We start from the raw sequence: 21,892 nt of genomic DNA on the forward strand, positions 1-21,892 counted from the left end.
TCCTTTTACTTCTGATTCACCTTTTTCTTTCACTAATTAATTACAGAAAGAAGCATTTTTCAGTTTAATATCAAGAAAGATTTCTCAACTTAATGTCATCCACAAACTTTATCAATACCAGCATCAGTACTAATATAAAGGCTTTAAGCTATAACCAAGTCCTAACATTTAGCCATCAGAAGGAGGAGAAGAAGAAGAGGGAGGAGGAGGAGGAGGAAGAGAGCATGCATTAGCTAGATAAAGCACCAACTTCTAGTACATCTTATTGGTTTGTGGTGAAATCATGGATGATATTTTGATTCTTCAAAGTATGTTATTGTTTTTATGCAATTTTTTAAAAATCATGCTCCTTGTAGCCAGTGAAGTCTGCAGAAAATCAATGTCACACAATCATGCAAATATTTTCATTTTACAAATTGGCTCTTAGAGGATAAATCAAGACCTACGACTTTAAAAATGAGTTAGTGGTGATGTGGGATTAGTGATCCCCAAACTGGTATGACTGTGCTTCTAGTTCTACTTTTTGAGGTGAACTGCAGGAGTTGACTTCATCTTTTGTACATCAAAGCCCAGTTTGGAATCTCTTCTTCCTGTGGCAGTACAAACTCCACCCAGCACCTTCCTACTGCACTGCATACGGAGCGGAAGCTTTTACACTTACTTGACCTTGCTATGATTACATCAATGTGAGAACTGTTTGCCCGAAGCTCACTTGCCAGGTCACAGCACTTCAAGAAAGCTTTGGAACACTGCTGGCCAACAGTAATCCTCAGAGCTCTCTCCCTGCAGCTCTCCTCACTTACATGGGCTCCATCATAACAGCACTTCCGGATCACAGGGTGTCTGAATTGGGTTGCTGAGATAATAACAAACAATTCTCAACCAAGTATAGATTCGAAGTCTCAGGGCTGGACTTAGAGGCTCTGATCAAACTTCCTCCAACTATTTGATCAGCTCCCAGAATAGGAAATTGCCTCTTCCCCACTTGGCCTATTCCATTTCAGAGAGCTATAGAGCTGGCTGACTATGGACTAAGCCTCTAAAACCATGAACCAAAATAAAGTTTTCTTTCTCTACATTGTTCTTGTCCAAGGTTTTGATCACAGCAACAAAAAGCTGACTAAAACTACAGTCAAGCTGCAGTCAGTAGGAAGCCCGGGTGGGTGCAAGAAGAGAATTTACTATTTTTTCAAAAACCACTGATCGGTGGGTTAGAATGATAATGTCCTTTCCTGTCATTTAGAGATGACAAAGGTGTGAAGTGATTGTACCTGCTAAGGGGCAGTGCCAGGGCAGGAACCAAGAGGCAATATCATGAGATGAAACATTGGACTATGTTTTTCTCCCATTTACTTAAACTTGGCCAGATACTTGAGTTTTCAGTAACTCACTTTGGCATAATGAAATACTGATCATAATTTCTCTAGGTTAGAGTGTGACACTGCCACAAAGGGACTTTAAAATGAAACTGAGGCTTGGGGGGGATTTAGTGACTTGGTTAAGGACTTTGTCACTATAGAAAATGGACATGAGGAATACCTTATCTTTTAGGTGAAGACTATGCGGAACAAATGTGGGTTAATTTTACCAGTTTGCTTCACCTCTCGGATAGTAAAATCTGGAAGTATGTATAGACCTTTTCATGTGTTCTACATCAATTATCTAGAATGACAAAATGTTGCAGATCTTGCATTATTTCATTATAACTTCTAGAGGAAACAAATGAAAATTTGGAGCACCTAGATTTTCTATTTCCTCTTTCAAGGAACGTCTTGGTCTGAGAATTTTCTTATATGATTCATCTGTTAAAAAAAAACACAGAAAGAGAACATCCCTTAGAATAAATGCTTCCATCAAATTATCTAAACACTCAAAGCATTTTCAAAATTAAATGGAACCCATTTTATCAGATATCAGGTTCTATTTCCCATAGCAATTCTGATCTATACCAATAGTAGAGAACATGATTAAACACATTTCTGTAGCAGTGTCATTACATACTCTTTGCAAATGTATTGTCTTGAGATGCTCAAATAAGATTTTTAAAACGCAGCAAATGCGCATATTTTTATGGTGGTTTGTCTGTCTCTTTAAAACACATTGGGTACTCATTTATTTCAGGCAAGGAACATAAATTTCAGTGAATCCTGTTCCTGTCCTCAAGAATGAAATGAGTTCATTCCATTAATGGTGTAACACCCTACTGAGTACAAGGGGATCATCATGGGCTGAACTGTGTCTCCCACAATTAATATGTTAAAGTCCTAACCTCCATGACCTCAGAATCTGAATGTATTTGGAGGCAGGGGCTTTGAGGAGATAATAGGTTATATGAGGCACCAAGAGGAAAGGCCATGTGAAGACAATTGAGAAGGTGGCCATCCATAAGGCAAGGGGAGAGGTTTTGGGAAGAAACCAACTTTGCAACATCTGGATCTTGAACTTCCCACCTTCAGAACTGTGAGGAAACAAATCTTCTCATTGCTTAAACCAACCAGTCTTTGGGGCTCTGTGACAGCAACCCTAGTAAACTAACATGGGAGAAGAGGTAAGTTCTTCCAGGCCCACTTGGGAGTGGGGGCTGGAGGAGAAGGTGAAGCTTGAGCTTTCGTGGCAAGTTACAAGGGAAAGGGCACTCCAGGTAGAGGCATGACAGAATCCATTCTCAGGTACCTTAAGGAAGTGAGTGACATTTGAGCACAAGGCGTTTGAAAGGAAAAGGTGGAAGAGAAGGATGAAAGATGAAGCCAGCTGGAAATGGGGGAGAGGATCTTGGAGGAGTGTATTCCCACTCAAAATAGAATCTGATTTGTAGAGTTGATTGGAATCTGGTGAAGAATGCTGATAAAGCTATTTGCTTTGTGCTGTGGAAGTGAAGGAATGGAAAAAGATAGTCTCTGCAAATGGTAACCTAAAAAAAAGCCATAAGACAAAAAAAGACTTTAAATCAGAAACTGTTATAAGAAACAAAGAAAGATGTTTTATGATAATAAAAGGGTTAGTCTACTAGAAAGGTCTAATGATAATAAATATATATGCACCTACCATTAGAGCATCTAAACACACAAAACTAACAATGACAAAACTGAAGGAAGAAACAGATAGCAATACATAAGAGTGTGAGGCTTCAACACCCACTTTCAGTAATAGATCTGACCTCTGTATAGAAAACTAATAAGGAAACAGGAGTTAAGTCAGCACTGTAAACCAAAGGAACCTAACAGGCATAAACAGAACACGGCAACCAACAGCAGAGGAATACATATTCTTCTCAAATGTACACAGATCTTTCTCCAGACAGAAGACAAGGTAGGTCATGAATAAGTCTCAACAAATTTAAGAATACTGAAATCATACTATTTTTTTTTACATTGCAATAGAATGGAACTACAAATCAAAAGAAGAAAAAACTGGGAAATTCCCAAATATGAAGAATAAACAACATGCTCCTGAACTAGGTCAAGAATAAAAAAAAAAAGAAAGAAAGAAATTAGGAAATATATTGAGAAGGACTGGGAGTGTAGCTCAGTGACAGAGCACTTGCCTAGCATGTGTGAGACCCTCGGTTTGTTCCCCAATGTGCATGCATGCGTGCACACAGAAGATACACTGAGAATAAAAATGAAAACAAATTTCATTAAAACAAATAAAAATGAAAACAAGTCATACCAAAACTTATGGGATCCATGAAAAGCAATACTAAGAGAAAAATTCATATCAATAAATGCCTACATTAAAAAAGAATAAAGATTTTAATTTATACTTCAAGAATCTAGAAAAAGAATAGACTTTGACCAAACATAAGGAAAGAAATGACAAAGATTAGAAAATAGAAAAGCAATAAAACTAAGAGTTGATTTTTTGAAAAGAAAAAACAAAATTGACAAACCTTTAGACAAATTAAAAAGAGAGAACTCAAATACATAAAATCAGCAATGAAAGAAGAAATGAAAAGGATGCTACAGAAATAAAAAGGATCATAAACTACTGCTATGAGCAATTACATGCCAACGAACTGGATAACCTAAAAGAAATGAGTGAATTTTTTGAAACACAGAGTCTACTGTTAAATTTGGCCTGAGACTGCCTCTATACAGTGAGCTCCTCGGTAACGGACTACAACCTAATTTAATACAGAAACAAATTGAAAGTCTAACAAGAGCTTATTTTTTGTAATAATTAGATAAGTCTAATCAATATAGTCTGCCAACTGATCAGACCATATCCAAACAAGGCAAACACTGAAGCTGTTTCTTTTCCTCTCTTCTGTTTTCTGTATGTAAATGTGGATACTCCCAGCTAACACTGCAGTTAGAGCTCTCCAATCCTCTCCTAGTTCTGCTGGCTGTCCAATTTGTCAACTGTTTTTTGCTCAAAATTCTGCTGGATTTGCCAAGAGTTTTTCTTTTAGCACTACCAAGATTGAATAATGAAGAAATAAATTCTGAATTGACCAATTATTAGTATGGAAATTGATTAAGGAATAATAATAATATAAAAATCTTAAAATTTTCACTACATTGGTCTTGGCAATGATTTCAAAAATATAATATCAACAGCCTGGACAAAAAAAAAAACCAAAAATAAATAAGCAGCAATGCATCAAAAGAGTTTCTGCATAGCAAACAACCAACAGAGTGAAAAGGCAACCTGTTTAATGGGAAAAAAAATATTTGCAAACCATACATCTGATAAATATAAATAGGGAGTTCCTATAACATAATACTAAAAAACTAATCACCCAATTTAAAAATGGGCTAAGAGCTCAAATAGATGCTTCTCATGAAGGAATAGAAATGGAAAATAGCTATATAAATAAATTGCTCAATATTGCTAAATGTCTTGAAATGCAAAATACAATCCAAAATGAGAAACCACCTCATACCTATCAATATGGCAATTATTTTAAAATAGGAGAGCAAGAGTTGGTGATGATGTGGAGATATTGGAACCCATATGCACAATGTTGGTGAAAATTCAAAGTAATGCAACTCTGGAGACTCCTCAAAAACTTCAAAATATAACTACTATATGATCCAACAAATCCACTTGTAAGTATTCATCCAAAAGAAGTGAAATCAGAATCTCAAAGAGATATTATCATTCCCATGTTCATTGCAGTACTACTGACAACAGTCAAGAAGTGAAAACAACCTAAATGTACATTGACAAATGAATAGATGAAAAAAAGGTGGTAGACACTGGGATACAATCCTGCCCCAGAAAAAAAGAAAATTCTACAGTATGCAAAGGCCTAGATGAACCTGGAGGACATTATGCTAAGTGGAATAAGACACTCATAGCAAGACAAATAGTACACAATGCTACTTATATAAGGGATGAGAAATGAATTTAAGGATGGAATGATGGTTGCGAGGGGCTGGGGAGAGGGAGAATTGGGAGTTATTAATTAGCCAACGGATATGAATTTTCAGTTAAGCAAGATGAATAAGTCCACAGATCTATGTACAACATTGTACCTATCATCAACAGTCATGTATTGTACACTCAACAATTTGTTAGGAGGGTAGATCTAATGTTAAGTTCTCTTGCAACAATAAAAAAATTTTTAATTGTTTTGTTTTGCTCTGTGATGTTTAATTGGAAACAGGATTTGGAGGAAGAATGAGTGCATGGCCAGGAAAAGCAGTGTGTTTTCACAGTAAGAACACTTGCGTTGCTTGATGGAACATAATGAGTTACCATTTTGTAGGGAGTGGCCCACGTCTGTGTTGGTGAGGACCGTGAGTCCTGCTGAGTAGAACACCTCAGCATTGCTTCTGCCACCAATTGCTCCACAGCCCTGGTCACTTTTATCTAAAGCTCCAAGAACCTATTAGAAAGGAAGTTATTCCCTTAAAAATACAACAATCAGAGACTGTTTGAGGCAGCACCGGACTCATGGAGAATGATAATTGCAAGTCACTCACTTACTGATTGGTTAAAACTTAATTCTCCAGTTTCCCTATGCCTTTCTTGCTTTCCCTAGTTTTTACCTATGGGTTTACAAATACACACTAGTCAAAATTGACCAGGAGCTAAGTTTGAGGATATAACTCTGACGTGGAAGTTCTTAGAAAATGATTTATACTCTTCCTTCTTAAAGTTCTGAACACTGAATTAACTAATATCTGTTGAATCAATGAATAAAGAGCGGAAATATCCACTATCCCTCAGGGTCCTTTTCTAAGTCCTGGGAAGGATGGGATCCTCTGTTTCTTTGCTTCATCCAAAATGAAGCAGGGCAAAAACATGGAAATACTCAATAAATTAATTTTGGTGAGGAGGATTTGGTCCTTGCAAAGTTGTGACCATGGCCCATGTGACCCATGAAAGTGTTTCTTGGTGATTGGGTTGGGTGGTGGGAGGGAGTCTGTGTCTGGGGAAGGGGCTGGTGGGCAGGCAATAGTTATGTATGGCTGCCATTACTTTCTCTTACACCATGCCTGGTTTCTACTGCCCTCTCCATCATTCCTCTTACACATTCAGGACACTCAACTCACCAGAACCCCAGCATTTCCAGTCATATCCCTTTCCTGGAGCAGGAAAATAATTCAATTTTATGCATTAGCTTAAAAAATGCCCTCTCTCAGAGTCACTAAATTATTACTTATTCCAAATAACAGGCACTGCTATCAGTCATTAAAATGGAGATAGCTTGGTGAAGAGGTTTTGGTCTTTGCAAGGTTGTGACCATGGCCCATGTGACCCACTGACATGGATTTGATTATGTTTTATTTTAGTTTATTCCTGGAAAAGTTTGAATTTCAGCATTTCATTGAGGATATTCCCAAAATGTGTTCTCACCAAACAAAATAAATTGGAAAGTAAATTTGGTGGGTAATTATTCTTTATATATCTAAAGGGATAATTTAAAGGGGTAACTTACTTGATTCTTTGTGCTGTTCTACTCAGGCCATAAGTCACCTGATTATCTCTAAGATTTCATCATCAGTAACATAGGGACTCTGTGGGTAAGCACTCAGTACGTTTTAAATATTACCTAAATTATTCATACCCATCTCATAGCTTTGTTGTGAATATACAATAAGACAATAGATGTCAAGGCTTAAACTAATGCTAAATATAAAAGTGTTCAGGAAATATTAGCTTTTGGTGTTATTATCCTTAAGTCTAGTTTGGAAGACAGAGGTATAGTTGCATCTTTTCTCCTTTATTCCTCTCCCATGACCAATGCAGGGACCCTGAGAGAACCAGGGTGATCACTTGGCCCTGAGTCATGTTTTGCACCAATAACCATGACATTGACTCCACTTAACTCTTTCCAGAGGATTTTTGCTTCTTCCTTGGATGCCATATGTAGCACTGTCCACCGCTGTTAAGGCGACCCACATTTCTGACTGAGTGTCCATGATAAGAGAAACGGCTTCTCCTGGAGAATGTATCTCTTTGTCTGGAGACAGATGGATCTAAAATTAGTGGGAAAAGAAAACCTCTTAGTGTGAGATTACATCATCACTCAGGAGGAACTCAGACTGGGGATAGGGTTGGCATCTCACCTGGAGCTGTTGGCCACACTTCTCTTCAATGTTTAGGCAGACTGAGTCAGACACTAATTCTGCTGTCTGCTCCACTGTGATGATGTAATAGACGAGGAGATGGGCTGTAGGAACCATGTTCTGAGTCACAGGAAGTTTTAAAGTTTGGTAAGATGAGCCTGGGAGTTTCTTCTCTGTGCCAAAGTGTACAATTTTGCCCTTAGATGAAACCTAAAAATACGTGGCAACAAGTAAACATCAAGCATGGGCTTAATGTTGGCTTAGTAATTGAGCAGATATAATAAGAGAAGCATAAGCACCTGAATGAAATCAATGCAATGGATTTTTCCCTTTGTAAATAAAGCATATTCTTATGTAACGCAGGCAAGACCTAGCAGTCGGTTGCTTGGTAATGCTCTGGTTAGCCATGAAACATTGCTGTGGTCACTGACTAGTCTGGAGACTGAAAGATGCTCTGGTGGAACCTTTGACATTGTGCCATGGCAAGATTATAAAGCTAGGGGTCAGCAGCCCTTGAATAAATCCTAAACCTACCTGTCACTACTTACAGGCTGGTCATTCAACTTTTCCAATCTACTCCATTGTCTGCTGAACTTAAGGAAGTGTGAGGTTCTGTTGGGAGTATTTGTGAATGTGCTTTATGAACTGTAAAGTGGAACATAAATCATTCATTCACTAAATGTCAATTGTGTCGGGTAAGGAGTCATTTTAAGGATTCTTTGCATAAGTTAAAAAAAAAAAGTGTTCCAAATAGACTAGATGCAAGTAAGATATTACGGGACTTACCAAGTAAACATAGTGTACAATTTTGTCAGCATATGGACTTTTAGGGGTAACAGTTATGCTCAGTTTCTCTCCCACAAGTAAGCTCTTGTTACTGTCCGTCCAGCTAAGAGAAAGGAAGCTCTGGCTGGGTGATGAGTAGGTCACTGCTCGATAGTCACTGCTGGCCTGGTACTCTTCTGGAAGGCCTGGGTCATCTGTTCTAACCTAAAACAGATTGTGCCAAACACAAAAAAAACACTGATGCTGAACTTCGCATCAGTGTGATAATGGTGGTGACAGTGATGTTAGGGTTACAAAATCCTTGTGGCAATAGAAAGTGGAGTGTTAGGAAGCTACAAACCATCCAGCATGCCAGAGTTTGGGGTGTGCTAGGAAGAGTGGTGAGCAGTATTTGGAGAGGACAGAGGGACAAGGTTAATCAAGATCAGAGGTGTGCTTGGGATGATCACTCTGTCTCTCTGCCACAATGAGAAGAGTGACAGAGAAGAGCATGAGGAACTAGGTGGCCACTGGGGCTATCCACTGAACTAGGGCACCTGGGAGGAGTCCAGGTTTGAGGTTGGCAGACCTTCTTTTAGTTTCAGACAAAATAATGCTTATGCTTTTTTGAACCATCCAATAAAAAGATAAAATCAGAAGAATGAGAAGTTATATTCCATTTATGTATAATGTGTCAAAATACATTCTACTGCCATGTATAACTAGTTAGAACAACAATAACAAAAAGATATGGAGAAGGCAAAGTCTGAAAGACTCTTGAGTATCTGAGATGTGTCTTTACCATAAGGATAATCTTTTGTGTGTGGTGCTAGAAATTGAACCTAGGGCCTTATACATGCAAGGCAAGCACTCTACCAACTGAGCTATGTCCCCAGCCCCTCCTCACCATAAGGAATAGGAGTAGATGGGATCACTGAACAAGTCTATCAAATAAGAATGTGTCACTTGAAAAGAGAGGAGGGTCTGACCAGATCCCTGAGGTTAGAGGACAAGCAAGCAATCATTGGTCCATAATGGAGGCTATAAAGAAAAAGAAGATAGCTGCAAATAACAGAAAAGAGAAGATTCTGCTAGAATTCTTGCATTCCACTGGTGGGTTCTTAGTTCCAGATTTGGATAATATTGTGTTTACCATAAGAAAAAATTCCTGAAAACAAAATCAATGGACTGAGACCTTTACTGAATGTCGATTACACAATATGTATATATCTTCTGTTCATATAGGTCAAATGTTTTAAAGCAGATCACTGGAATTACATATGAATTCTTCTCCATCTGTCCTGTACAGTAGCTACCACACAGACTAATATTAGGCAACAAATGAGAATTCTACTCACGTGAAACTCCAAGGCTGACACACCAGCGGAAATGTCAACCATAAATGAAGCAACTCCACGATGATCTGTTGTACTTTTCATTGGATCCAGATCTTTGCTTTCCTGAGTTGCGCCCACTATTTTTGCTTTCAAGATTACTGTATTCCCTCCTACAACATGGCCAAAGACATCCTTCACCTGTACCTGGTGGACCAAATCAATTCTAAGAGTTAACATTTATTATTTTACATCACGAAAATTCTAAAACAATTCCCTCCTTTGTTGCCAAGCACAGACTTTATGGGATTTAACTCAGATGCATGTCTCCAAGCATTTTCACTCCTCTGGGCATGTGTGATGTGAATTACATTTAATTCAATTCAATGCACACTTACTGAATGTTTGAGAAAAGCAGGGTACTTGCTGTGTGTTGGTACGTAAGCCATGGGCTGGGTGAACTTACTGCCAGGCCTGGATCTCAGCTCTTGTTTTCCATCACAGCCTTGCTGGCTGTCATGTCCTATTCCTCATCCCCCCACCATTCTTTTCTCCATTCCAGTGTCTACACTGGAGGTCACACAGGAACAAAATTTGAGACTCCCCCCTCCCTTTGTCCTGGCATAGACAAAGCAACCTAAAAGTAAATAGGGAAATTCAACCATATTAGCTCTTCTAACCAACTAACCTTGATGGAATATGGAATCCCAGGCTTCAGAGACAGAGGAGTTGCAACCAAATGCAGGGTGTAGGGAGAGAGGACATATTTGACATCCGTTACTTTGGTTCCTTTGAAGAATCTACCTAATGAAATAATGTGCATTGTGTTGAGAATTTGGCAAGTACAGTACAGTATCATGATCTTTGTGGTCCCTGTTCTGTTCCTATGTATTTCTTCACTTGGATAAGGATAAGGAATTAGTCCAATGATGGTCACTTCAAACATAAGAATTAACCTAAGTAGGAACGATTTGCTGTGGTCACTCTGGAAAAGCTGGTCACTCTATAACCTGATAAAGTGGTTTTTAGGAGGTTGGTAAAATGCCCATTCATCTGTTTCAAAAATGTGTTCTGTTCCAGGTCATTTATCCTTCTTTCTTTCTTTCTTTCTTTCTTTCTTTCTTTCTTTCTTTCTTTCTTTCTTTCTTTCTTTCTTTCTTTCTTTTTTTCTTCAAATGAGCAGAGCCTCATGCCCTCAAGGAATTGGCAATCCTGCTAGAAAGGATGGTCAGATTTTGAACAACTATTTCTAATTTCCAATACAACATTTGTAGGCCGTGTTGTAAAAGATATGTGTTAAATATTTAATAGTATGTAATCAATATACAAATGACCCAGTGATGTTTTCCTAATGTGAATGATTTTACCATCTGACTTATTCAAGTAAAATTTCCAGGTACCACTACTTTTAATTTTTAATAACACAAAAAGTCATACAAGACTATCTCATCTACATGGGATTAACAGGTCACCAATGCTGAAAGATGTTTTTCATCAGAATTTCTCTCACATTTATCTGGTGAGCAATATTTTTGTGAACCATATCTGGTAACTGCACTTGCCCAAAATGAACCAGTAGTGAGTGACAGATTTCTATCCAAAATTTTGGAATAAGAAAGAACTCTGGGAAGTGAATGAATATATTAGTTTAGGAACTGACCTGTACATTCTTGTACTTTCACAAAAATATTAAGGTACTTGTTGTTTAAATCTTCTAGACTTTCGTATGGCAGGTTTTTAATTGCCTTTGATGTATTAAAATTTACTTGTGCAATTCCATTGATCAGCTGTGTTTTTTAAAGGGGGACAAAAAGTTACAAGATAGATTAGAGCAGAACTCACAGAGAAGGAGTAACAAATTGTGCTCTTTTCAGCCTGCAAAATCTCTACTTGGCAACAATGTTCTGGTTGAAGCTCATGGTAATCAAAACACAACCTTGATTCTTTGAAGTATATTCAAAACTGATTAATATAATATTTAGGTAATTTCTTTAAGCCTGAAGGCTCAGGCCATGTTGCAGGATCATGAAGAAAGAACTCTGGCTTAAAATCTTTGATTCAAAATTATGTATAATATTCAGAACCTGAGTCTCTAATTTGGGTATCATATTCTATCTGATGGTACCTTGTCCAAAGTCCAAGATTTCATGTCCAAATGACATAAATTGCCTATGAAAACTAGGTTTTAACTACTCAGCCTTCCAAACTGAAAACAAATGTCACTTTAACCTATCTATTTTCAACAGTGGAAGCTCCCAAAGCCCAAAGTATGATAGTTCAGAGTTTTTTAGTTCTATGAGCATTTAGGGGTGAAAACCCACTTTACAACTCTATTCTTTGGTAACTTGCTCCCAGTTTGTTTCTGTGAATAAACTCCCTTACCTGTGCCTTTTGGATTGCTTCAGGCATCTCTTCTTTTCTATGATCCTCTAAATCATTTCTTATTGCAAAAATGACAGAAACCTCAGCTTCAGTTACATTCTGATTATGAGAATATCTATCAAAGAGAATAATTAACCTCTTTTGACTAAGCCATCAGAGTAATGAGATAAGATAAAACACAGCCATGGGAAAATTGCAATTTGCTCTTAAAACATATTCATATGCAGTTTTAGATTTCATTTTCATTTCATTTCATTTCACCACTCTATAGTGGTAGAACAAAAATAAGTATTGTTCCCATGGGCATGAGAGAGAATTGAGTCCCAGAGGATGGAAAGAACTTGCTAACATCCCACTGTTGTTATGCTTATAATGAGTTAGTGAAGAATTGAACATAGCACCCGGAGTTTTGTAAGGGACCACACTGCTGTCATGACTATAACACCGTATGGCAACAATAGGGACCCACTCCCTGCTTCTCCTTTTACCAAGGGGACAACATCATGCATTTGGAGTATGTTATTTTTAGTTTAGACCCATTTTAGCCTTTTGAGTTCAAGAAAGACATGAATTTTCCCTATTTAAATATAAAATAGGGAAGTCAGTATCCCCAAAGACAATTTTCCATAGCGCATCTGCCAAGTAGGATTTATGGGCTAATTCAATCAATTCTATAGATGATTTTGATGATTAAGTTGTATAATCAATTAATATTAACTAGGCTGCGAGTAACAAAGTATATGTGGATATTTTCATGTAGTTTTGATACCTGACCATGTTATTTAATTTTATTTGCTGAAGAAACTGAGAAAAACAGCAAGAGTGGAGTCAGCAAAAACACTTCAGCCAACTCTTTTGGACCCATTTCCCACAACTATCACATTAATCATAAAGGTATTTATTTACTTATTCTTTTTACACTGAGCCTCAGAATCTTTCTCAATATAGGGTCCCAGACAAGCACTACTAATTAGTCATTTTGACTCTTCAAATGAAACCTGTTTTCCATAGAGGAACTACAAGAATCTGAAAATCAAAAAAGTTTTTACCTAGCATTTATAGTGATCTTGAAGTCCTCAAAGTTTTTGTGGCTGATATAGTAATTTTCTGGTTGTACTAAGATAGAGAAGTGTGGTTTTTCCAAATACACACCTAAGTAAAAAACAAACAAAAATAAACAAAAACCCAAAAAGCAAGATGGTTGAAACTACAAATATATATCTTAAGCAAGAAATGTCTTATTACAATGGAACAGATGAAAACCACCAGCATCAGTATTCTTCCCTGGTCATGACCATCATTAATATCCCCGGAATCCTTATGATCTTCCCATCAGTGATTGGCAGCTTTCTGCTCCAAAACCCTGACATGTACTAAATCACATATTATATGGTGCTGAGGATGGAACCCAGCAACTCTCACGTGCTAGGTGAGCACTCTACTGCTGAGCCACAGTCCCAGCCCCTCACTACTTAAGCTTTTTAAACCATGATTTCTGCCCACCGGGTTGTCAAGAGGAAGAGAGGTATTTATATTTAAGGGATAAGAACAAGTGCACATAAAAATTTAAAACGTTCAATGTGCTGAAGCCACAGCAACAAAATACCCTCAGAGCAGGGGCTCAATAAGGTCACAGATCTGGTCTTGCTTCTCTGGGTCAACCTTCCCCCCAGTGCCTTTCATATAATAAGTTTTTGATAAATACTTATTAAATTGGAAATTCCTTGGTATTTAGCAATTCTCTTCCATTCCTGATCTAAAACATGAATATAAATCTCAAATTATCATCTTTTCCTTATGTCCATTTGAGAAGTGGTGTTAGACCACCCGCCCTATCTACTGCCATGCACAGCTCTGAAGTTTGTTCAACCCTAAAGGAGGAGGCTGCCCAATAGGTGCAAGGGGGTGGTGAGGGGTTGGCTCCACCTGTTCAGGATGTTGTTCTCTGGGTCAGAGAAAATTGCCCTGGAGGGCGTAAGCAAAACCAGAGCAGGGACTTTGTAACTCTGAAAAATATCCAAGAGAGTTAATAAACAACTCCAAAGCCGAGTTTGGGTGTTTCTGAGGGTATTTTGTTGCTGTGGCTTTTAGCACATTGAATGTTTTAAATTTTTATGTGTACTTGCTCTTATCCCTTAAATATAAATACCTCTCTTCCTCTCATCAACCTGGTGGGCAGAAAACATGGTTTAAAAACCGCAAATAACAGGAGCTGGGGTGGGGTATCAGCGATACAGCGATCACCTAGCACATGGGAGGCTCTGGGTTTGATCCTCAGCACCACATAAAAATAAATAAATAAATAAAAATAAAGGTATAAAAATATTTTTAAAAAAGCTTAAATAGCAACTTTACATACAAATTTAGTGTTCTAGGAAATTCTTATGAGAGATTAATAGAAGGAGTCATTTATAAGTTAATTATTAATATAATAAATATGACTATTTCCAAAGTAAATATTTATTTTCTTCCCACACATCATCATTTTCCAAACACACCAGCAATTTTTTTGAGCTGAAGGATTCAAAGGTAGCATTCTGGTTCTCTGACCAAACAAAGTTGTTGTGAGAACCTGGACACCAGGGGATTGAAGTGGACAATCTCTTACAATGTTAGAGAACCATGGATCTTGCACGGATTTTGCCTTGTCTTCTCCTCCCATTGATTTGACCACCCACACAACCACGACAAGGAAACTAGGCACAGAGAGCTCAGTGAGGACATTACAGTGAACCAGATGGATAGTACTCTGACTCCCAGTTCACCTCTGTCCACCACACCTCACCACCTTCTTTACTCTTTACTAAATTTTTATTCCACAAAATTATTGAGAACCATTTTTAAAAAACACATCACATTGGAAATCTCAGTAATTTTTGAGAAATTACCATGTCTTTTAATTTCAAAATCTGCAGCTCCTATTGTTGTGAAGTCCTCTTTGTAGTTAGCTTTAATTGTCCACAAACCGTATCTGTGAAAGCATCACATTTAAAATTGTAGGTAATATCAGATAATATGACTTTAATTCACTCATTGGTTGTAGCTAATATTCAAAGGAGCAGTTACTATGGGCCATGCACTAAAGCTTTACACATGTTAACTGTCATAATCTTCATAAAAATGCTGTGGAATTGGTTGTATTATTATATCATAAGAAACTTGAGCTCTAGAGATGTGAGGTGACTTTCCCAAGGACACATGGCTAGCAGGTGATGGAGCAGGACTCAAACTTGGTCATTCTTGCTACAAAACCACAACTCCATTAAATGACCCTGAGTTCTGCATATGCCAATCAATGTATCATATTAGAAAGAGCTATTAAAATAATTAAAAAACATACGTTTTAAGAAAAAATGTTACACCCAAAATTTATTTCCATATTACTCTTTTTCTAGTAGGTTATAGTATATCTTTAACTAGATTCAATTGAAGAACTAACCCAAAGGCTGAATCATATCCATAAATTTATATACACTATAGAGTATATATACATATATAATATATATTCAGCATATATATACATATGTATGTATATATGTACACATATTATTTTTAGTTTAGACCCACTTTTGCTTTTTGAGTTCAATAAAAATATGAATACACACACACACACACTGTATATACTAAATAGTTTGCCAGAAAATCAAGACTACATTTTCAGGACCAATTGATCAAGTGAAACCTACCTAAATGAGACAAATAAAGAGTTTTAAAAAGTTTACAGCTCAAGTCCAGTGATACGGTAGAAACAAAGAAGAAGGATGAGTTTTTCCCTCCAAGAGATCTGGTTCCCATTTCTGTCCCACCATTTAATTGTGTGACTATATCTTGAAAATGGGAAGATAAAAGTTCTAGTGGAGTGCTTGGCACAGGGTAGGAGATCTGCTATGTCAATTCCTGGGGCTTATTGAAGAGTCCCAAATTGTACTTCAAAATATTTTCCAAGTAACAGAAATTGGAACTAAAATGTCAAAGAAATCATTTATAAGAGAGTAAAGACATGAAGATGGACATCTTCTATTTGTATTCCCTCTGCTTTTTTTTTCCATTGTTCTGTCAGCATTTGGGGGGTGGGGATAGTATTCCCAGTTTCCGCTCTCTAGACTTTGCTGTGGAAGATGCTCTGTAGAGCAGACCAGCTTGGTTCTTAAAGGGAAACACACTGTCAGGCCCCCTGCCTTGATGCAGGAGAGCCCAGCAGACTCCACCTTCCCTTAGGTTAGGACACTCACTAGACCTAAAAAAATAGCCAAAACCAGAATTTCTTTCCATCAGCAGCTTTCAGTGACACGTAAATGACTCCATGGACTGTTCAATAGCCCCAAATGGCTTCACTGCTTTCAAGAGAGAGTTAACCTGCAAATAATATAACAATACTTAGGATGAAATGGGATCTTGAAGTCAGGAAAAGTGATAATTCCAGTAGCACTTCTTTCTTCCCCCACAGCAACTTCTGACCCTTCTGGATCCTTTGAGTGAAAAGAAAAACAAAAATTCAAGTTTAATGTTTTTCTTTTTTTTTTTTTTTAACAACTTGTAAATACAGAATCCACACATAAACATTGTGTGTGATAGATAGTTCTTATAAAAAATACCCACTAATATGTTCTAAGAAACATTGTTGGAACTTAGCAAGTGCAAAGTTGATGTACACCGGGGCAATGACCGGCCTCAATTGGACTTGTTGGCAGAGACTATCTTCTAAGACAAAAGGCATATTTTTAATAGGCATAAGTAGTACCACAAATATTTAAGATAATATTAAATACATTCTCAACAGACTCTCCTCCCACTTCCTCCTTTCTGAAGAGAACATCTGGAATGATCTTCCTTCAACATTGTCTCTCCAACACTTCCTCCATCCTGTCTCTGCCATGGCCCAAGAGCTCCCTTGGCTCTCTGCTGTCTCTGGTGTCTGGACATGCCACAGCCATTGCCTCCGACCTCTTGACGTCTGCTTTCCCTGTGAGGCCAGACATCACCTCTTCTACAGGTTCCTTCACCACAACTCCTCAAACATAATATACAGCAATTCACCAAAGCTGCCAGCATCTCTCCCTAAAGCATTTGCAGGCCAGTCCACTGGGGCAAGCCTCTGCCATAGCCATCTCCCCATGTCTTGCTTCCTCCTGACTCTAGACCTCTACTTCTGCATTCCACCAGAGACACCGCCCAGCTTCTGTCCAAGCCCCTCTCAGGACTCATCCTTGTCCTTAGTAATTGTCCCCAGAGAGGGGTGTTCATCTGCAGCACTGCCTCCCTTTCAAGCTGGTCTGCTCTTTGTCCTACATCCCCCCTTGTTTGGCTTGCTGAGTTTTGTGTGCTGTGCTGGCCTTCTAAACTCAAATGCTCGTGGAAGGTCATACTCCCTGGTCCCCCAAACAAGTGGAGAGAGACAAACAGACAGACCTGAGCTTGAGTCCTGGTTTAGCCAATTATTATCAGTGGGTTGTCAAGGTTTTTTGGTTTTCTTAACTGTTAATCTACTCATCTATAAAATGGGGACAATGACACTGAAGATTGTTATCACAGTATAATGCATTCATGGCCTTCTCCCAGGTGCCACATTTTATGCTTCTACAACCCTGGCTGCATCTTTCCCTGACACAGATGGCAAGAGGATTCAGACTGATTAGCTGACATACTATATAGACGGGGACACCAAAAAAGTATTCTTTAATGGAAACATAAAAGCATATTTCAACCAAAAATTTTAAATTATCAATGAATATGAGAAAATTATAGAATTTCCAGATTCTAGCCACAGTAGCTGCTGAATAAATTCTTACTGCCATTTAATATTGAATAAATTAATGCTATTTACCATGAGTTTTGTAAGAATGAAGATTCTGTATCCATATCATAGAAATCCCAGGGTTAAATTTTGTTTTAAATTAATGTTATACTTACTATAAAAGTCAAGATAACTTCTTTTTGAAATGGTTTTAGGTTTTCATCCAATGAATAAACTCTAACTTTTACTGTAAGAAAAAATGTCATAGTTAGAAACTTCATTCAACTCTAAATGATCTGACAATATCATTGACACTCTCCATAAGGTCCATGGAATTTAAAATAAAAATTAGAAAGCCCAAAGCATAAAATCCAAGCTTCAAAGAAAAGATGAATAAGATGAATTAAGATGAATCCTAACTTTATCACAAAGTTGGAAAAATATCCTTTTCACAAAAAAGTACTGAATGAATTATTTAAATATTTTTCATTATGCATTTAAAATGTAAATTGACATAGTAAGAACTATTTTTACCCAACTTTGCATTCTTTTAAATTGGAGACTGAACCAAGATGCAATTTACCACTGAGCTATATCCCCAGACCTTTCTTTATTGATTTTTAAATTTTGATATAGGTTCTCACTAAGTTGCGCAGGGGAATCTCAAACTTGGGATCCTCCTACCTCAGCTTCTTGGGTAACTAGGATCACAGGTGTGTGCCACTGTGTCTAGCACTCAACTTATGTATTTTTAAACCACTGCTAGATAAGAAAGACTGCAGCTCACTGCTACCTGAAATTTTTAGAGGAAAAAACTGAAGCAGTAAATTCTGTCAACAGAATGCGTCAATAGAGCATTTTGTCTAACTTTCAAGATGTAAGTGAAAAATCTCAGTTTCTCAAGGTTTGACTACTTATTTTTATACCTTAAACACATGATCATCCTCTGCCTTAGTGTCCAGGAGACTGTTCAAAGCCTGTCTCAGATCATGTGTGCTGGCGGGACTCTTGTCCTCTTGCTAAAATGATTTCCATCATATTTCACGTAGTTGGCATCATCACCATCTCTATTCTATGTCCTATTTTATAGAATTCTTGAACTTAGAAGTCAGTTATAATAAATGGAAAATGCAAATCTTCATACCTGCTATGTGCAAAAGAAATGTCAGGCTCTTAAAAAAATTGTTTTGGAAGAAGCTGGGCATCATTCTAAAAAATGCCTTTCTTAATTCTGCTCTAAAAAATATGCTCATGTTTGTTCTTTGTATTTATAATTTGCAATTTAATCTTCAGTGTATCAACTCTTTACTTTTGTGTATGATATAAATTATGATATTGACCTCTTTTCCCCCTAAATATAAGCCAGTTGTTCTCAAACATTCATCAGATCATCCCACTCTTCCCCCATGGATTAAAATTCCCTCTCTGTTATACCTTGCTCATTGGAATAGTAAACAGATCTGTCTGTTTGAATGAAAAGAAACCCAGTGTCATATCGCAGTGGAATTTTTGATGCTTTTGAAAAATAGGCAGATACAACTTCTAAATATACATTTGAAACTGCATTTGGCCCTCCAGATAAATCTTCTGGTTTTATCTGTTTAAAAAAATAGGTAATGGAAGAATATTATATAAACATCCTAAAAAGCATAAAAGGAAATTAGGTATCTATGCTAGTAATTTGAATCATTGTTTATATGTTACAAAAAAAAATTTGTAAAATAAAATGGTACATTTATTCTTCTACCAAAACACTTTCATACATTAGTTTCTTATAAAATTTAATTGGAAACAGTTATTTTAAAACATTGCTCTAAATTAATGTCTATTAAAAACTACAATCACTGAAAAAATTCAATTTTTAATAGATGAAATATTCAAAAGTCATTAGGAAAATATAAAAAATTCAAAAGCTTATCTGAAATGGAGGCAGAGAAGAATGGAGGATTCACATGTCAGGTAGACAGTGGACTAAAATACTTATCACGTGGCAGTGGAAATGAAGAAAGTATTCTTTATAATTATATTTGTACTTAAGCTGAAAATTTGAATCTTTTTCTTATTTTTTTTGTGTCTCTGGTCATTTCATAATTGGTATGCAACCCTCTTCAAATATATCACATTTGCTTAGTATATTTTATGATAATAAACACTTCTCTAATTTTCCTTAAACACTGTACACAAATTTCTTTGAAAGAAAATTTGTTTGGACCATATCCAATGAGGAAATATAAACAGTCTATCATAGATACATATTTTAAGAAAAAATTACTGTTTCAATAAACATGGAATTAAAATGTTTTAGTTCATATTTTTGGAAAACAAATGCTCAAAATGATCTCCATTTATTTCTCTAAAATTTTAAAAACAGGACCAAACCTCATGTGTGTGTGTGTGTGTGTGTGTGTGTGTGTGTGTGTGTGTGTGTGTGGTGTATTATATTCTTTTAACGTAACACAAAGCTTAAATATCTAAATTATCTCTTCCTAGCATTTATCTTATAAATTTTGAAACAGCTATATATGTTGATTATTTAGTTTTACTCCTGTTACCAAATATTTTCATCTTAATATCCTTTATTCAGTTTTACATTTCCTTACATTGACCCCAAATTAGAAATACTCTCCACTTAACATGTTCCATTACTTATAAAAACATTGGTTATGACATATTCACATCAACAGAGCATGCCATGTCACATTTTGTACCCACACATACAAAATGGAACAATGTACCATCTCTTTGTTATATTTTATAAATGAACATTTTACATAAAAGAAAGCATGAGATGAATACCTACAATTAAGTTTGCAGAGTTTTGGAATTTATTTTCTGGAGACAAATTTACTTGGCCAAAAGAATATGTAAAACTTTTATCAGGATAACTTTTAATAGCAATGGTCACATCAAATGATTCTCTGTATCCATAAACCTGAATTACTACATTTTCAGAGGCTCCAACATAGAATGCTTTAGGTGCTGAGATGACATATCTGTTGAAATAATAAAATTATGCAGTCAATCTGTTGATAAAAAATCATTTTTAATGCATTTCACTTAGGAGAATCCATATAAATCGTCAATGTTCCTTAAACTTAGCAATATATTTTTTATTTCTCAAAATGTCTTTAGCTATGATAAAGCCAGGATAGCTTCCATAAAGCATCCTAAGAATGAGATTTCAGGAAGACAGGCAAAAGCTATTTTGATTAGTTACATTCAGGAGAAGGTTTAAGGTTCCCTGAAAGAAGTGCAAATAGAGATCACAGTTCTATCTTTTGAAGAATCCATTTAAAAAAAAAAATACCAGTCAGGAAGTTACTCTTTGGGCCGGACAGAGGTAACAGCCTGAGCAAAAGTATGAGAATACAAGTCATGCACAGCTCACAAACTACTTATGTTAAAACACGGAGTAGCAGCGTTGGACACCACAGGAGAGAAGAAATTCACCTGGAGCTCTTGGAAAGTCGAAAGTTAATCTCATATAGCACTGATTGAATTCTGCCCTCTGTAAAAATACAACCAAGATACATTTCAAATGAAAGTGGCATTCTTCACTTACATTTGCTTCTGTCCCCAGCTTCTCCCCAAGCAGAAAAAAATACAGAGCATGCTTAAAATGTCCATGCCTGGGGGAGCAGTAGGTTATTGACACGATCTCTCTTGAAATAACACTCCCTCTGTGAACTCTGCTGGAAAAATTTGATTAAATTGGCCCTCAGGTTAATTATTAATGTCAAACAGTGGAATCGCTGAGAGGGAAATCTCCAAATTTAAATGACAACCTTTTAATGTCCCCAGGTAATTCTGGAATTCAGAGGAGAAACTCAATTTTGATACAGTATAAAATGGTAAAATACTCAAATGCTTATCTCTAGGAAAATGTTTCAAAACTGGACACAGACACAAACTATCTGGGGGCTGGTCTGGTGGTGTGCATTTTCTGGGTGTAGTAGAGGCCATTGACCCCCTGACTAGATCTCCCTTTCTGGGCTATTATACCCACCTTTCAGGTGTGAAGTTTTGGCTACCAAAGTTTCCTTACTCTGAACTTCTCCAAGTAATTCAGCTCCATCATGGAAGATAGCTTGCCCAGAAACATCTTAGAAGGTTCTGCTTCTAGGGAAACACTCTAAATTTAGGGAACATGGTGTAAG

The 21,892-nt window shown here is 36.8% G+C and overlaps 1 protein-coding gene across 7 annotated transcripts in view; it reads right to left on the bottom strand.

Moving 5' to 3' along the window:
* Positions 1-21,417, bottom strand: part of LOC101974735 (complement C5) — a 30,834-nt gene extending 9,417 nt beyond the window's left edge. For 5 of the 7 annotated variants that reach the window (XM_078048102.1, XM_078048101.1, XM_078048104.1 and 2 more), the window contains exons 1-17: positions 21,186-21,314; positions 20,536-20,728; positions 19,170-19,332; positions 17,912-17,982; positions 16,379-16,470; positions 14,890-14,972; positions 13,051-13,153; positions 12,002-12,116; positions 11,280-11,406; positions 10,308-10,423; positions 9,644-9,826; positions 8,307-8,510; positions 7,521-7,730; positions 7,281-7,430; positions 5,704-5,833; positions 1,740-1,802; positions 662-856 (exon numbers count right to left, since the gene is read on the bottom strand). In XM_078048102.1, coding sequence (XP_077904228.1) covers positions 662-856; positions 1,740-1,802; positions 5,704-5,833; positions 7,281-7,430; positions 7,521-7,730; positions 8,307-8,510; positions 9,644-9,826; positions 10,308-10,423; positions 11,280-11,406; positions 12,002-12,116; positions 13,051-13,153; positions 14,890-14,972; positions 16,379-16,470; positions 17,912-17,982; positions 19,170-19,332; positions 20,536-20,728; positions 21,186-21,286 — 2,299 coding nt within the window. In that variant the 5' untranslated portion in view covers positions 21,287-21,314. Of the gene's footprint in view, positions 1-661; positions 857-1,739; positions 1,803-5,703; positions 5,834-7,280; positions 7,431-7,520; positions 7,731-8,306; positions 8,511-9,643; positions 9,827-10,307; positions 10,424-11,279; positions 11,407-12,001; positions 12,117-13,050; positions 13,154-14,889; positions 14,973-16,378; positions 16,471-17,911; positions 17,983-19,169; positions 19,333-20,535; positions 20,729-21,185 lie in introns of all 7 variants that reach the window. The other 2 variants (XM_005321144.5, XM_078048107.1) reach the window with 2 other exon arrangements.
* Positions 21,418-21,892: the final 475 nt, after the last annotated feature.

Source organism: Ictidomys tridecemlineatus, chromosome 4, assembly GCF_052094955.1.
Source record: "Ictidomys tridecemlineatus isolate mIctTri1 chromosome 4, mIctTri1.hap1, whole genome shotgun sequence".
Classification (NCBI taxonomy): Eukaryota; Metazoa; Chordata; class Mammalia; order Rodentia; family Sciuridae; genus Ictidomys; species Ictidomys tridecemlineatus.